At 40.3% G+C, this 18,923-nt stretch overlaps 1 protein-coding gene across 2 annotated transcripts in view; it reads right to left on the minus strand.

Moving 5' to 3' along the window:
* Window positions 1-18,923, minus strand: part of POLL (DNA polymerase lambda) — a 55,285-nt gene that overhangs the window by 22,862 nt on the left and 13,500 nt on the right. For both annotated transcript variants that reach the window (XM_082268246.1, XM_082268247.1), the window contains exons 3-5: window positions 17,521-17,818; window positions 13,347-13,509; window positions 3,685-3,999 (exon numbers count right to left, since the gene is read on the minus strand). In XM_082268246.1, the coding sequence (XP_082124372.1) occupies window positions 3,685-3,999; window positions 13,347-13,509; window positions 17,521-17,818 (776 nt within the window). The remainder of the gene's footprint in view (window positions 1-3,684; window positions 4,000-13,346; window positions 13,510-17,520; window positions 17,819-18,923) is intronic.

The following is an 18,923-nucleotide window of genomic DNA, read 5'->3' on the forward strand; positions in this document are numbered from 1 at the left end:
TGAGCGTTTTGACGCCTGAAGCAAAACGCCCAACGCTCAAAAAAGTACATGAGCTTCTTTTTGGGCAGATTACAGGCGTTTTCCATTGGTTTCTATTCAATCTAAAAACGCCTGCACAAAAATCGCGGTAAAATCGCGGTAAAAATCGCTGTAAAATCGCGGTAAAAATCGCGGTAAAAATCGCGCGAAAACGCTACGCTCTGGTGTGAATGTAGCCTTAGTAAACTACGGTATATTTAAATTGGGATCTTATTACAATATACCAACAAGTTTTTTTTTTAGTTACCACAGCAATGCTCTGTAAATGATTGCAGAATATAAACTAATATGAGTACCGTATATACTCGAGTATAAGCCGACCCGAGTATAAAAATGGGAAAAATGATTGACTCGAGTATAAGCCTAGGGTGAGAATGCAGGGCGGCAGGCATGGTACAGGAGAATGCAGGGCTGTGGGCATGGTACAGGACAATGCAGGGCTGTGGGCATAGTACAGGACAATGCAGGGCTGCGGGCATGGTACAGGACAATGCAGTGCTGCGGGCATAGTAAAAGCGAATGCGGGGCTGCGGGCATACTACAGGAGATGCAGTGCTGCGGGCATACTACAGGAGATGCAGTGCTGCGGGCATGGTACAGGACAATGCTGTGGGCATGGTAAAGGACAATGCAGTGCTGTGGGCATAGTACAAGGGAATGCGGGGCTGCGGGCATACTACAGGAGATGCAGTGCTGCGGGCATACTACAGGAGATGCAGTGCTGCAGGCATGGTACAGGTGTACCATGCCCGCAGCACTGCATCCCTTGTAGTATGCCCGCAGCCCTGCATAACGGAAGGTAGTGTGGCTGTGTTTCACTTACCTGTTCTAGAAGCGCTTTCAATTTAAAAATGGCGCCGCCCGGTGCAGACACGTCATTGTGCATGCGCCGCCACCGCTCGGGAAAGCTCGTATACGTTCGGCTATTCCCGGGAATAGCCGAACGTGTACGGCCTGTCCCGAGCTGCGGCGGCGCATGCACGGTGACACGTTATGGCCGGGCGGCGCCATTTTTAAATGTAAAGCACGTCGGGCCGGCGACATTTTTTTTTTTCGTTGATGTTGACTCAAGTATAAGCCGAGGGGGACGTTTTCAGCACAAAAAAATGTGCTGAAAAACTCAGCTTATACTCGAGTATATACGGTATATACTTTTAATCAAGCATTTTTCTCCCAAATCATAGACCTAGTCGGAACAAATACCCAGCACAGTTCACACAAATAAGGGAAGACTTTTCAATGATTACATTCCTAATTCTTAAGAAAATATTTTGTTGTGCAATTTATTACATAAGCCAACAATACAATACCCGTTTTAACCTCTTCACGCCGGCACCTCCTGGTCCTTTAAGAGGTTTAGGTTGCCTGGAGGTAGGGCTTGGCCGTCACGTGATCCGAAAACTCCTGATCGCTACTACAAATAGCAATCTAAAGCTGTCAGTTAGGTATCGGTAACTGAGCCGGGAACGCGTAGGACGTGCGCTCTCAGCACAGCTGTATTGACCGCAATTCTTGCAACTATGTGGCCTCTCGTCACCAGGCCGCATATTTGTGTGCAGCCAGCGCCAAGGGGTTAATGTTTGTGAACATATTAAACCAAAAAGAACTGGCACAGCTCCATGTCCCAAATGTAATTTTTGAAGATTATGGAGACTCAACAAATCAGCTAACCCAATGGTCGTAGGTTTAGACCGCTTTTTGTTGCTTATTGCCAAACCATTGGAATAGTGTACTATATGCAATGCACTTGCAGTGCCTTCTATGTTGGAAAAACTAAGAGATCTTTCTTCCACAGAATTAGGGACCACGTGTCCCTTATATCCAAAAAAAGATGGAAACTCCCATAAGTAGACACATGGGCCTTTATCATGGCTTTGACTTGACAAAAATGAAGTTTTTTGCACTTCAATATGTGGTTAAACATAAACGAGGGGTGACATAGACAAAATCCTCTTACAATGTGAAACAAAATAAATCCATACTTTAAAAGCAACCAGAATACCAGGGCTTAATGAATACCTAAGTTTTAAGTCTTTTCTATAACTTTATCTCCTATCTCTCAATTGCTCCTTCTTTATCTGGCCACTCTGGTGGTAAGAATTTGTATTAACATTTTGTGATTTAATGCTTGTTTTTGGTTATCGATTCAATACACACTTATTATATCTTGATGTAAGGGTTATCCTTGTTGACCTATGAAACGATTCAGAATATATCTATATTCATTCAAACTCATCATTTTATTATCATTTACTAGATGGCAGGTATCCAACGACTAGTTGCCAGATGGATGGGTGATCATACGGATGCCCAGGGCACCACTGGGGGGAGCTGGAACTTTCTTGGTCTCTCTACTGGTGCCTGTTTGCCACTATGTGCATACAGTATTGGTCCCCTTATTCCATCCACTGATGACCATTTAATTGCTCCCCCTCGAGTGGACACTGAGTCTGGTTGATAGGTTTTCCTATCTATGCCAGCTATAGGCATTTGTTTCCCTTTTCCATCATGGCGCTAATGGACGTATCGTGCTTTATGCGATACGTCATTTCCAGCAGGGACCAGAAATACAGAATACCTTACTATTATCTCAGTTTCAGTGTTCATACTGATGGAAAATCTTTGGTTGGTTTTATATTCCTAACCTCATTCTTGGATCAACCATGTTTGTATAGTGATTTTAAACATAGACTTTGGAAATTCATTCATATAAATTTGTACCAAGATGAGGTATGATCTTCCTTTTTCCTTGGGAGATTTATAGGAAACATTTTTTAGTATATTTTTTGTTAATCAACTTAGGGTGTGTCTCTTCCCCCTCAGATGGTTGGTTTGTTATTTGGGCTTCCGTTTTCCCCTCTGTGGTTACTGATATCCCGGTGCAATATATGATATTGGATTCCTTACAGTCATCTATTGACAAAACAATTAAGGTGAGGGGATTCCCCCAGTCTACCCATAAATATGTGTGCTCATTTATTAATATGGGTTTTATCCAGATTCATCTGAACACTATATACCATGATTTTTGTTTCTCAAATGTAGATTGATATCTTTGTATTGATATATTTGTGTATTATTATGATTATTTTTTGTCGTGAACTGTTATGCAATACTCTAGTAAATACTCCTGAAGAAGCCATTAGTCTGGCGAAACATGTAGAGATGAACACATTGCAACAGTACTGTATGGATAACTTCTTTTCAAATGTCTTTATCTGTTCAAACATTTTAAATGATTACAATAAAAATAGATTTTTTATATTATATCTGTGCCACCTTTAAAATCCTGTATCTACCCCCTTAGCTATTTGCTTCATTTGGGGATGTGGTGCCTAGGGTAATTTCAGACACCAGTTTCCTTTTTCTATCTCCTTAAAGTCCCTTTAACACTTGTGCGACCTGAAAGTCACACGACCTTGACGTGACTTCAAGCAATGGCTTGTAATCTTGAGGTCTATGGACCAAAGTAATGCAGGAACTGACTTGAAGTCACACAGATATGAACTGTACTCATTGGAAAACATGGGGTATGACTTGTCATGCGACTTTGCAGTCCCGAGTCACAGGACAAGTCGCACAAGTGTGAAAGGGGCCTAAAATTATTATACAACAATGGTTACACTGATAAGTATTTTTGTTCACCTGAGAAGATGTAACTGGCTTATGGTAACTTTTTAATGCATTTATAGCCTTTGAATATCCCAGAGATCTCCAGCGGTCTCCTTGAACAGAGTAAGCTTTTGCAAGCACCTCCAGCTTTTCAGTGATAAACTGATTGTGATTTTCTTTCTTGGTCTCAGATGAATGGGCGCACACCCAATTTCCAGACACCATTGGCGCTTCTTCACCAGCCTTCTCACCCTCTGTGTTTTTTGTAACTTGCTGGCCAAACATCAATGCATCCAGGTCACCTTGAGTAACACCAGAATCCTCTACATCGCTGCCCTCATCAGATTCCTTTACATAGAGAAAAGGAGATCATTGTTCATTAAACACCTCTAATATATTGTTTATAAAGTAATGAAGAACACTGAAGCATACATTTCTTAACAAAAGATATTTGTGTGTATATACACTGATCAGCCATAACAATATGACCACTGATAGGTAAAGTAAACATGGATTATCCCATTAAAATGACACCTGAAAGTGGGTGGCATATATTAGGCAGCAAGTGAACATGCTGTACCTAAAGTTGAAGAATTGAACGCAGAAAAAAAATGGGCAAGTGTAAGAAATTGAGCGACTTTGACAAGGACCAAAATGTATTGGTTAAATGACAAAAAAGCATTTCCAAAACTGCAACTCTTGTGGGATGTTCCCAGTCTGCAGTGGTCAGGACCGACCAAAAATGGTCCAAGGAAGAAAAACCAGCGTACCGGCCACAGGGTCATGAGCGGCCATGGCTCACTGATGCATATGGGGAGTAAAGGCTGGCCTGTGTAGTCTGATCCAACAGAGGAGCTACTGTAGCTCAAACTGCTGAAAAAAGTTAATGCTGGTTTGGATAGAAGGTGTCACAACACATAGTGCATCGCAGTTTGTTGTGTATGGGGCTGCGTAGCAGAAGACCAGTCATGGTGCCCATGCTGACCCATGTCCACAGCAAAAAGCACCTACTATGAGTATGGGAGCATCAGAACCAGCCCATAGAGCAATGGAAGAAGGTATACATAGGGTAATGCATTGAAACACTTAAAAAATATTTTTAAAATGAGTGTAAAGAAAGGTTAGGTAAAAAAAAAAAAAAAAAAAAAAAACAGCTTAAGTATCACTTTAGATATTAACATTACAAAGTTTTTCAAGAGAGCTACACAAACCTTTCTACTGCAAACAGATATCTAAAGCACTCAGTCTTTCCAGGATGAGAGTAGCAAGCCAACCTGCTGTAGATCAATCAGGATCTTCAGCCAATCCGCTGTTTTAACAAAGCCTCCAAAAGGGTCTGAGGTTACTGTGGAGGTTTCTAGTGGGAAAATCTCCTATTTTTACCAGGTACTGGTCTTGAAAAGCCATTGAAAACAATAGGTTTCTAAAGTTGCAATAGCAAAAGCCAATCAATCACTCTGTAAACACATATTTACCTCAAACAGAACTTTCTATACTACAATAATCTGCATAACTTTACATCCCTGGTTTAAAGGTTTGTATGAGGAGAACTAAGATGTCATAGATGCACAAGTTTCCTGGGAATTCATGGCTAAACTCAACATCTATTAAAAGGAAGTGAGTACAGCCAGACATTATTTGGCAGACACAAAAATATGGACAGCCAGAAAAACAGAAAGATCCATTTATTAACAACAATCAACTTAACAATAAGTTACCCTGGCTACAACAGCACCAGATAGCAAAGTATAGTTTTTGTCATGCTGCACACAGTGAGCACTCCATTACACTTCAAATTAGGTTTCTAATGGTAGTTGTAGGACATGAGGATGGAACCGCCATTACTCAAGTTTCTACAGAGTGCAGTCACTGCAGGAGGCATGATGGGAACTGAATGATGACACAGGGCAGAAAAAGCTGACCCATAGGCACAGCTTGAACTACAAAACTGCCAAGTCTCATTATTACGCATGTGGTAAGAATTAACTTTGCTTGTGTGGTCTTCTTAAATATTCTAATGTTCAGCTTGCCAGTTTGCAAAGGGGATCTAATGTATAACCTACTAAAGTTATAAAAAAAAAGACAGGGGTCTCAATGGCAAACATCTGCAAATATTTGTGGAAACCACACTTGGCTATCAAAGTGCTTTTGCAAATCTGGTTACTGATCTAATATGTAGGAGCGCCAACACAGTCATACATATTGAAATCAGAAAATAGAGACGAGGGTTCAACATGTAATTACCCCAACCTGCAATGCTCAATTAGAGGTCCAGTTTTTCACTTGAAGGATCAGAGTTGACAAGACAGTGGGGTTGATTTACCAAAACCGGAGAGTGCAAAATCTAGTGCAGCTGTTCATGGTAGCCAATCGGCTTCAAACTTCAGCTTGTTCAGTTACGCTTTGACAAAAAAAAACCTGGAAACTGTTTGGTTTCTATGCAGAGCTGCACCAGATTTTGCACCCTCCAATTTTAGTAAATCAACCCCATAAACATTCTGTAACCCATAAAAAAATTGCAAAAGGGGATGGTATTGAATGTTTTGCTGCGGTAACGTATAGTATGGTAGTTTTGGATTTAACCACTTGGTGAGTGTTTTGAGTGTAAAAAAAGGAAGTTCGATTTTTAAAGATTTTAACAACTAAAACAATAACCCTTACCATAAAGCACATGTGGCAAACACAAGACCCGAGGGCTATACCTGGCCTACTAGGCCTGGTCATGTGGCCCTCCCAGCAGACACTACCTCCTACTCTAACACTCTGCTTCCTTTTGTGTTTACAGTGACAGTTATGCCCTCAGCAGCTCCTGGATACCCATGGTGGGGCACAGAGGGGTATGGCAGGGATAGATCTGACAGAAGGATCTCCCTGCTACACAGCAGAACTGAACTGACTGGTACTGGAGCCAAATACACAAATCCACCCACACAGCTACTAGAGCCCAATACACAGGGAGGGAGCAGTCCAGCAGAGATGTAAGGAAGGTTTGGGGGAATGAGGGCTGAAAAGGTGTGGAGGCAGATGTGTGCAGAGATGGGGGAATAGTGGGAGAGTAGAGTGCTGGGTACAGAGGTCAGAACCGAGGAGGAGGGGGTGGAAACGAGATGTTGAACACTGCATAGGACACCCCATATCCCTGCACTCTATACGTAGTGCACTACTGAACCCTGCACTCTGTACGTAGCGCACTCTTGAACTCTGCACCTAGTGCACCCCTGAACACTGCACTCGGTGCACCCTGAACTCTGCACACAGCGCACCCCCGAACAAAAACTGCTGCTAAATAAAAATTCTGCTTGTAAACCACATAGCAGCGTATAAACAAAAGTTTTGTCAAGTTTATCACTTGAGACCCAGTTATGCTCCCACTGGGTGATACTATCTTGCTTCATGCACAGCGGACTACAGGAGCCAACATGTAAGATGCCATTGCCTTTCTGTGTTGCAACTCACTACATACACGAGCAACAGGGAAAATTTGTTATAAATGAAGAGGTGGACTTAGCTGATGATTTTTGACAAAAAGTTGAAATCTGCATATCAATATCAGGTTCGTTTAGCACATTTCACGAAAAGGAGTGCAGTGTACTAATAGAACAGATTATGAAGATACCAACATGTTCATATGCTTGGTGAATGAAAATGTTCTCTTTAGTGCCGGTTCACATTTATGCGATCACAGAGATCGCATTTCATTTTAGGAGCAGTGCGCTCCGAATTACATGCGATGTCTGTGCGGTGCAAATTCAGCCATACAGTTTGTATGGCTGAATTTGCACCGCAATCGCACTGAACACGCACAGGACCCTTTTTTTGGTCCGCAGCAGAATCGGATCGCATGGTGGTTCACACTAGTGCGATCCGATTCTGTGCGAACTCTAAGATCGCACTGCGAAATGCGATCTGATCTGGGGGTGTCGTTAACTTTGAATTGACACCCCCAGCGTATTGCATATGACAGTTTTTAAAAAATATTTATATTTTTAAATATACAGTAATTGTATTATATTTAACTTTTTATTTTATCATCAATTTAATTGAATATGAATTTATTGTTGACCATTATTGGCACCTTAAACACAAGAAAAGCTAGAGAAAAATGTATACCTTTAAATTCTATGTATGTCTTTACACTGGTCCGTTGCTCTTCCGTTGTGGTGTTAAAAATTTAGCTTGCTGCCTTTTTGGTCAGTTAAAAAAAACCCATCTAAAACGCACCTCCCCATTGAAATGCATTAAAAACGCAGCAAGAACGCATCATTAGTGCACCCACGTTAAGTGTTTGATGCGGTTTTTGATTCACATGACATACGAAAAACAAACCATAAGCACAGTAAAATCATGATAAAATTGGCGAAAAAAATTGTGGGAAAAATCGCCACAAATTCACTGTAAAATTGCGGCAAAATTACGTGCCTTTTTTTACACCATTATCGGCACCTTTTTCTCTTATCTGCAAAATGTTGATAATACCAATTTCGGCTGATTGTTTTTTCTAATGGAATGAGTTTGAGAAACCTTTTTCAAATGACAGTCTAATGCCATGTACATTTTTTCCTTTTGCTCACAAGCATCCCAGGGCACGGATATGCAAATCTTCACTTTCAAAGTCGAGGACAGGCCCTTCCCTTTCTGACGATCCTTTTCGTTTTTCAATGTGATGGCCAGCCGCAGTGTCCAACACAAAGTTGCAGAAGATGAAAGGGAACAGAACAGCCCTTGACTTTTTCTGAGAAAGTTATAATCTGCATATTAGAGTGTTACAGGCTTTTAGAGGGCATTTATGAAATTAAAGACCACTATGGGGAGGGTTAAGGTGGCTTGAGGATGTGGGACTGAGCCTTGAGTTGGGCTTTAAGAACAAAAACAAAAGAATTTAGAGCAATAATCTCAAGAAGTAGACAAAAGGAACGTTCATTTACAAACTCCTAACAAAACACTCACATTTGAATATGCATGAGGTAACCACCCACTGCTAAAGAAATACCTCTAGAAACATGGGTTTGAATTACAGTGGTTATAGAAAATAATTACTACCCCTGTTTAAAATAATCACATTTTGTTGCTTTGCAGTCTGAATTGAAGACAGGCACAGTTTTTGTTTTATCCAGCTGTATTTACTCAGTGCAACTTATACCATCCAAGTAAAAGAAGCAAAATCAACATGTCAGAAAAAAAAGTAAAAATAAAATATAAAAATCAATCAAAGAATCACTGAGTTGGAAAAATGGTCACCTCCTTGTGTCAGTATTTTGTTGAACTATCTTTTGCTTTAATTAGCCTTTAGTCTGATGGGATATGTCTCTAACTTTGTACATCTGGACTTTGCAATATTTGCCCACTCTTCTTTGCAGAATTGCTCAAGTTCAGTTAAATTTATTGATGATTCATTGTGGACTGCAGTTCAAGTCGCTCCACAGATTTTCAATGGGGTTTAAGTCTGGGCTCTGACTAGGCCATGCAATGACATTCACCGGTGTGCTTTGGGTCATTGTCATGTTGGAAGGTAAACTTTCTTCCCATTTACACTTTCTGGCAGCAGATTTTCCTCAAGATATTGACGGTAAGGCATTGATAAAGCCTTTAAAATATTTTTGTATCCATCTCCTGACTTGTGCCTATCCACAACTTTATCCCAGGGATCTTTTGACAGTGCCTTGCCACCCGTAGTTAATTGTTTGCTTTAGTTGCACTTCCAGGGACTGAAATGCTCCAGTAAAGTTATTTTTTATGCCGAGCTAATCAAAATGACCATCGCTGATCACAGTTGAAAGTCAAATGGCTTTATGTGCCATTGAGAAGGTGATTAGCTACACCTGATTGAGTTTACAAGTCATTTTTAGGAGGGGGAGGTGATCTTTTTCCAACTCAGGGATTCAGTTTTTGAATTTATTTTTTTTTTCTGAAATGTTGGTGCTATTGCTTTCACTTGAAAACGGAGTTCCAGACGAAAAAAATTTTGAAATAAAAATACCCCCAGGACAGTCAGGGCTAGTGCATTTAAGCAAGGATAGCCTCTGAACTGTCCCCTGTTTAACTTACCTGCAGGATGAAATACTTACCTTGAAAATGTCTTGTCGAGTGCTGCCATCTCTGGTGTGGGCAGCTGAAGCCGGAGCGTCCCTCTCTGTGTCCTCTTCCTGGATGTCTGTGTCCCAGAATGCCCTGCTCGCCACTTCCGGTGCAGGTGCGTCATCCCGCAGCGGGTTCATGCGCATGCCCAGAAGCTGTTCTCGTGCCTGCACCGGAAGTGATGAGGGACATCGGTGCATTGACTTCTGGGATTGATGACGCTCATCTCCCAGGAGTCAATGCAAAGGGAGAAGTGACATCGGGGGCCGCGGCCGCAGAGGGAGGAAGTGGAAGGAAGGTAAGTTAATTTTAAGAAAAAAATCAGGTAAGTGAAAAAAAAAAAAAATAATAACTATCCCAATTCTTTTTCAGGATGTTTTCATGTAATAGAAAATGCAAAGTTCAAAAATAGGGTGGAACTCCGCTTTAAGTTGCACAGCTGGATAAAACAAAAACTGTGTCTTCATTTCAGGCTGCAAAGAAACAAAATGTGATCATAAAGTAAATGTAAAGTCTTATATTTTTTTTTAAATAATCTACTTCCCTCATCTGTGCAGTTGGTTTTGCACAGAGCAGCCTTGATCCTCCTCCTCCTCTTCTCAGGTCATTTGTTCCTGCTCCTGGCCCCTCCCTTCCATCAATTGCCCCCACAGCAAGCAACTTGCTATGGGGGTACCTGAGCCGAGCTGCAGCTCCGTTTGTCCATTAAGACAAGGTGCTGCCGTTTGGCCCTGCCCCCCCTCTCTCTGGATTGGCTCACTGACTTTGTAGCTCAGCTAATCAGGAGGGAGAGTCCTGGATAGCCGAGGGACTCGAGGACATGGCTGGACAGAGAGGGGGCTCAAGAAACCATTAGGGGGGCTGAGGGGGACTGCCACACACAGAAGGCTTTTTATTCTAATGCATAGAAACCTTAAAAACCTTCTGACTTTACAACTCCTTTAAAGGGGGTGATTCTTTTCTATACCCACTGTACAAGGGCTACAGACGCTAGCTATATAAAGTATGCTAAGGAACAGAACAATTTAGCATGACTGCTAAGTCAACTGGCCCCTTAAAAGTAAGCACACACAAGAAAATAGATCAAAAGCTAATTTTTCAAATACAAATATGTATAGGACAATGTGTCTTGTAAGGTATAGGATACTGCAGTCCCTTCTGTTAACCCTGGAATCAAAATGATTTCAGGTACAACAGTAACAGCACATAGGATATAGAAACTAGCCTCAAGGTGAAATTTACTCTAAAACCACATAGTAGATAAATAGGAGCCTGCCAACAGAGCTACAAAAACATTTAATGGCTTATATCTCCACAAGCTGTAGGAAATAGTCAAACAGAGCCTCGTTCTTCCTCCTTCAGGGAGAGAAGCCTTGATCATGGTTCTGCCTGAGCAAGGAATGGCTGGGTTTTACAGGGCTATCATTTGTTCAAATGGAATCATAAGGAGAAGAGAGTCTCTGATAAGGTCCGGCAGTACCCACTCCAAACCCTACATAGCTTGTATTTGTAGATAGAAGAGATGGGAGAAAATGAGAGGTTTCACTTAATTAAAGTCCCTTTATTAGCTGAGAACACGATGTTAGATATGGAGTGACAGAGAATCCCAGCACCAACTTTAACCCTTTGTTTATCAACAGTCAAGTGATCTCTATGTCAGCCATGAAATTGTGATCACATGACTTTGTCAATCTTCAACACCTTTTTGGCATCGAATGACAAGACTCCTCTAAATTACGATATGCAAATTGCTGTCACAAAAAAAATTGAGATTGTGCCTGCTGACAACATTGGCAATATTTTCTCTTGGAATATGTATACATACATTTTTTTCAGCCAAGGAAGTTTGCTGCAAAGCGTTGGATGTTCCTAACCCACTACTATAGTGGGGGGCTGGGCCGTCTTTGTTATTGATTGGACCCTGGGCAAATAGTTTCTTGGGCTCTACCAAATGCACTTAGCAACTATTTGTGGGCAGTGCGGGCTCAAGGGGCAGCCGCTTTGGGCCCCACAGCAATGGTCGGGCCTGGGGCAGCTGCCCCTTTTGCCTTGTGTTAAAGACAGCCCTGGTGGGGGGGTATAATAAACATGTTTTATTTTTAACCAGAGGATGATTAGGAAAACACCTTTATCTATGGCAGAACTGGATGAATTTCAGTGATTCCTCACCAAAATGTGGCTCAATAAATCACCTATACGGCATGCAAGTTTGAGTAATATCCTAATTGTACATCTTCATATTTTACTAAACATAAAGGGTGCGCAAAACCTCTAACTATAAAACTCTCCAGGAAATCAAACAATAAAATTATATAAATATTATCAACATAAATGAAAAAAAAATAACCAATAAAGTATTGCTTTGGGAGTGGACTTTTATTTTCACACAAGATTGTTTATAATGGCCCCCCAGTGTAGCTCTGAACATTCCTTCGGGTTTAGACTTTCATTTCTATTACAGAATTGTTTGAGATATATTGTATATGGTTTCATCTTTTCAATTTTATTGGTAATTTCATTCGTTGAGGTTAATAATATTTATATAGTTTTATTGTTTGGTTTCATTGTGAGTTTTATTAGGCCTCATCCACACGGTTTTATAAACACCAGTAGCTTTAGCTGTAGAATGCTTTTGTAAAAATATGAGTTATTTAGCTTTTTTGCATTATAGTTTTTAAGTATTTTTTGGCATTTGCGTTTTTACAGCTGGAAAAACTCCTCTTCAAACCCACTAGTTCTAGCTATTTTTTTCCAGCCAGAAAAAGCCCTTGCCAAAAACTGCTTATAAAAGCATATGTGTGCATGGACACATAGGATAACATGCTGGGGAGTTTACTGGCTGTAGAAAAAAAACACCTGAAGCCAAAAACATTGGCTGTAAAAACGCCCAATGTGCATGAGGCCTCATGGTTAGAGGTTTTGTGTATTCTTTAATTCTGTATTTTGTGTATTGTTCTTTAGTTAAGTATTTTGTTTTTCCCTGAATCCGGAACACAGTGTGCAGCATTACCTCTGAGCACCAGGTGCATCATCACTTGGCTGTTTATCTTCACATATTACCCTCTTCCAGTGGGCTGACCTTGGTCTCTACTGTTGGGTGCTGTCCCCTGATATCAATATCAGGACAAACTATTCCATAAAATAACTAGTTTTGTAATTATGAATTGTGCTTCCAAATTGTACTCTTGGTAATTTGTTAATTAAGAAAAAAGTATCAAATAAATTCTAGATTGTAAGCTCTAACGAGCAGGGCCCTCTAGTTCCTCCTGTTTTGAATTGTATTGTAACTGTAATGTCTTCCCTCACATTGTAAAGCGCTGCACAAACTGTTGGCGCTATATAAAGCCTGTATAATAACAAAAAATAATGCATAGTTATGATAATACAAGTATTATGCTTTTTTTGAACTGAGCCTTATGTGAGTACTATCATTGGCACATAAATAACTAAAGTGATATTAAGACAGTTGCAGATTGGCAGTTGCAGAAGTAAATGCAATTTATATGGATTGCACTACTATTATTAAAAGCTTAAATTGTTTACTAATCATGTATTTTTTCAAGCATAAGTTAGGGCTAAGCAGCTGATTTTCCACCTATAGAGAAAATCATCTACCTCACCTGTACTTTAAGCAGTTTGCCATCACTCTTAGAGACATCACAAGTCTCTTCCGTGTGGGTGCAGCTGGTTGTAGCTTGTGGCAGTTCATCATGCTCTTTCTTGTCATCCACAATGCCCGTGTCCCTTTGTTCAGGCTCTGCTTGGTCTTTCACATCCAGGTACCTGCCATACGATTATAGTTATTTTAAGATTCACCTTTACATGTGGTTTTATTGAAGTTTGCAGACACACAGTACTTGCATGCCCATAGGGCAAATACTTGAAAGTAAGGGGAGGAAGGAACATAGCTATTAAGTGATAACAGGAGATTTCAGGAACAAATTCTAGGAAACTGGTAAACAGAAGAAAGAAGCTTTCAGGAAATAATTTATAAACAATTACAGCTGTCAGTATAAAGGCAATAAGTGACAAAACAACTGCATTATTTACTATGCAGAACTATTAACCTGCTCCTATGTTATTCCTTGTTAAAGGCCACATAAACCCCAAATTATACACTGATCTGTATTAAAGAGCTAATAAACTTGGCCTATACTCAAAGTCTTGCCTGGGAGGATAACAAACTGGTAAAAAATGGCCTAAAAAAATGAACCTTTACTGAGGAAAATGGTGCTATAGGCTCCAATCAGTTCTGACCACATGCATGAAAGCCTAAGATACTAATTTCATTATACCTAACTGAGGTGCTATCCAAAGCCCCATTCAGAGCTGTATGGTAAAACTAATACATTGTACCTCATAACAGCCTAATGCAGATGAAAATCCAGAGGTTCTGTTAGGGTCCTTTCACATGGTCAGCTACGTTTTTTTGCCCCGCTCAGTGACTTTTTTTTTTTTTTAAATGGACACGGATGACACTTCAGTAGGGTCCGTTCCGTATGTCTGTTTTTCATCCATCCGTTTGCGGATGAAAAACAGACATAATGTATGTCTATGGGATTGTGGGGTATGTCTATGGGATTGTGGACGTTAACGGATGATATCCGCTGACATCCGTTTTTGCGTCCGTTCTGTTTTTTAAAACGGAAGAAAAATAGGGTTCTCTTCCATCTCAAAAAACGGAACTTAACGGAATGGACGCAAATCCAATAGACATACACTATGTCAGTTTTTCATCCGCAAACGGGTGGGAGGAAAAACAGACATACGGACCGCCCGTGTGAAAGGACCCTTAGGCACAAATCTTACCATGCTTGTTACAGGGCTAACATGGTTGAAAACGTGTACATACAACATGGTGAAGGAAGCTCTCACTAGAAACCAGCTCACCTTTTAAACAACACATACCAAAATGTTGTTAAAAGGGCATAGCAACATGGTTATTTAAAGCAAACCTGCGTTTATCAAGCTTGGTGAATTAAAACGCTTGTATTTTTTAGATTGGGTCCCTTTCATACGTGTGCATATCTGTGCATTGTGCCACATTAAAATGAACCTGAGCTTTGCCCATGCCCATTTCACTGCTTATCCTCACTTTTTGCCCTGCCTTCTCTGTTTAGCCACTGAAGGAATATATTACACCCAGTATTCATGGTTATCCCTCCTCTTCCTCCCATGGGGATGAACTGGCTTCCTGGACTGTCACGTTTAGGGAAGTCTTTAGCCCTATGTAAGCTCCCACTAGACCAACTTGCACCAGAATGTTTTTTCTTTGCACCAGTGGGACATCGGGTAAATGGTGATAAGCATAAGCAGAATGGGGGATGGGGGGCAATCAAGTGTATCTGGTACTTTGGCATAGGAAAAGCAAAGTTTCCTTTCAGAAAACTGCATTCCTATCCGAGTTCTGTGAATTCCAACTTGCAAGTAGACATATGCCTATATGTGTACACCAACTGCTTTTAGGGCCACGCTTATTTAAGGAAAGCAGCAATCTGAAAAAAACTTTATTGGCATAGTCCATGTTTGTGACCTTGTGAAGCACGGTCACAAACACTATCCACCTGGACCCAATCCACCACCCACTTACCATGATCACTGAGTTCCTCTTTTTTTTTTTAAACTGGATGTGAATGTTCTCTGAATTAAGCATAGCTGTGCAAGGCTCCGCCCACACAGGTATATCATGTATTCATGGGGATCTATCAATGGCAGATAAGAGAAGTCCCATCTGCCACTACAGCAACAAGGCCCACAGAGCATGCTGGAAGGAGGACAGTTATGTCACCACACTTAAATGTAGAACTTCTTCCAGCCCCATAACATAACATACCTCTGTACAATGGTTAAAATATAGTGCTGCACTGTCTGTGATGAAGAGTGTCACAATTAAACTAGTACATAAGAATTCCTTTGTAATAACTGTGCAAAATAAAGACAACAGAATATAATATACGTATATCTTAAGTGAAATTGCAACGTGCACTGAGCTACAAAGTGACAAAACTGATATAGATACCAATATTCTGTGATAAATATGCAAAAACAAAGTCCATAATATAGTTCCAAAGGTATCCCTTCACCAAAAAAACTCTGGAATCTTGTGTGAATAATTCTTATCTTAATCGAATGTGTCACCTCTGTGTTAACTAGCCTCCCACCCGAATAAAACTTGAATACCGCATGTAGTTGGACATCTCCAATGGGCCTGCTGTACTCCTTATTCACCACTAGGTGACCTCTGTAGTTCAGACTTTTGCCAAATGCTAAATATGCATTTATGGATTGCTACAGATCATCTCGCTACGTGGTCGTGACGTAACGCGTAGGACGTAAACGGAGATATCGGAAGTGACGTAAATCTCGCAACGAGCTCGGCGCTTGCATAATATACACTGGACACATTAGCTATATTCGAATAAATGTTTTAAATTCCTACACTATGAGATTGTTCTTCAAATACCCCCAGTCCATACTGTATGGCGAGATGATCTGTGGCAATCCATAAATGCTTATTTAGCATTTGGCAAAAGTCTGCACTACAGAGGACACCTAGTGGTGAATAAGGAGTACAGCAGGCCCATTGGAGATGTACAACTACATGCGGTATTCAGGTTTTATTCAGGTGGGAGGCTAGTTAACACAAAGGTGACACATTGGATGAAGAAAATAATTATTCACACAAGATTACGGAGTTTTATAGTGAAGAGATACTTTTGGAACTACATTATGGACTGTGTTTTTGCATGTTTATCAGAGAATATTGGTATCTGATATCAGTTTTGTCATTTTGTAGCACAGTGCATGTTGCAATTTCATAGAAGATATATGTATATTTATATATTCTGTTGTCTTTATTTTGCAGTTATTACAAAGGAATTCTTGTTATGTACTCGTATATTTGTGACACTCTTCATCACAGACAGCGCAGCACTATATTTTAACCACTTCACTTTACCTACTAGCTTTGGATGACCTTTTCAGTGCAAGCAGCCGTCTGCACATAGGTTTGTATACACACCTTACATCAGATAGTGTGAGAGTTTAGACATACCTCTGTACAGACCTGGGGTAAGGGTAAGCTTTGCAAGAGTCTTTGCATTGCCCCTGTAATGTACTTATGTGTATGAAATGCTCCACAGGCCAGAATGAAAAAATTGAATAAAAAAAAATTTTTTTGTTTTATCATTGTTGGTGCATTTAAGATTTTTTTTTTTCAAAAGGTGATAAATAGATGGTGCTAATATCTGAATTTACCCAAATGTATCCAGGTCACAACGAGCACATGGTACCGGGGCCAGGCTGGTACAATGATTGGTTATTTGCTGTGTCTGATGGCAAAGAGGGTGACAGATCCAGCCTTAGCGAAGCCCCTAGAGCTTGCAGGAGGTACCCAACTGGGAGGAGATCATATGACGTCCACCCAGGATGGGAAAGCTCCTGCTCAGCCATCGACTGACTATAGGCTGACTATAGGCTGGGCAGGAACCAGTTAAAGGGTAAATCCATGAAAAAAAAAAAAAACAACAGGAATAAAAAAAATAAATAAATATATAGTAAAAATATAGTAAATACAATTGGTAGTCAAGCCATCGTGTAATTTATTGTTGTTAAAAATTACCTTTACTTTTCATTCTGCAGCACTGTTTTTTCTGTAAGATTCAATGCAATATGGCCACCTGGAGGCGTTCACTACACACATGGTGTACAAAATACACTCACAATCACTCTGAATGGTTCGGAGGGGATTCTTATTTTCTCAACAAGAGTGAAGTTACTCTTTAAGTAACATACCTGTCTGGAATAAAGATGCTGTACCCCGCTGTATTTACAACCTTCTTGTCTTTTATACACAGGCTTAACCAGCTGGATTTCACTAGCTGTACACCTGTGGGCAGTTTCGACAACTTCAAAAGTCGAAAAGCGCGGCCACAGTCCATTCCATCATCCACTATAATGTGTGTCACCTCTGGACTAAACTGGGGGACGACCTGGCCACCATTTTGAATGATCTGCTTCTGAAAGATCCCAGATCTGACTTGGCCAATTCCAGCCTGAAGGATATAAGCCCTGACTCCAGCAAAACATTCTCCTGAATAGATATATAAAGAAAAAAAAAAAAAGAAGATTAGTAGCATTCTTGCTTTTACTATCCAGTGCTACACAGTCTGATTACATGATTCATTCAAGGTAAAACTTAGAGGCTTTAATTCAACAAAGGGTTAATCGTGTTTCTTGGGAAATCTTCTTGTTTTAAAAGTTATTAACAATTACCTTTTATTTTTTGCTTTCTTTTGGTCTGTTAAATATACCATTGATAGCGATTTTACTTACTCAAAATTTACACAAAAAAGAGAACTAGTTTATCCCGCCGGAAATCCAGTAAGCTTGTAACTTTCTATAGTGAGCTGACAATATTTCACTGAAACCTCAAACAACATTATCAGCCCTGCCTGAGGTTTCTCTGTTCATTACAGAACACTTTCCTCAATGTTGTGGGAGATTAGGAAAGATGGAGGTGTTTTGTAGTTCTAACACATTTTCTGTACTAGAATGGTTGTTTCAAACACTGTTACCGGAAGACAGGAAGTGAATTATTGGTAGGATCACTATGTAAAAATAAAGGGACAGACATATATTCTCCTTGGCATATGCAATTATCCAAGACGCGGAATCTTGTTCCCCTCCATCCTACAGTGGAGCCTAGGAAAACCAAATAGAAATAATTTGTCTTTTAGCACATAAAGTCTCCATTGCAAAGAAAATTCAGGAAGCGGGATTTAAACTACTTTAGAAATGGTATAGGACTGAGCAGAATATACTCCCAAAGCCCACCTGAGTGCTGGTACTGGTAAACACACAGTGGGTACTCTTTTAAATATATTTTGTGAATACCACCTTCTTACCCCCTTCTGGTCCTCACCTCAGGCACTGTGCTACAAACGTACAGAAGTCCAAAAAGACAAATGTCCCAAAAGATACAAAACCTTGCAATTGATCCACTTAGTAAATCGGGCCAGAGTCAGTATCCCTATTCTATGGAAGCAGGCCCCCCACTTTAATGCAATGGTCCGCTAAAATAAAATAAAAAAAATCAAGCAAATGGAAGATACAATTGCCTTTTCCTACAATTAGGAGAAGTAATTTAGGAAAACCTGGTACTATTAATGAGAGTTTAGTTCCACCCTGGAAAATAG

This window comes from Pelophylax lessonae (genome assembly GCF_965119305.1).
Source record: "Pelophylax lessonae genome assembly, chromosome: 9".
Taxonomy (NCBI): domain Eukaryota; kingdom Metazoa; phylum Chordata; class Amphibia; order Anura; family Ranidae; genus Pelophylax; species Pelophylax lessonae.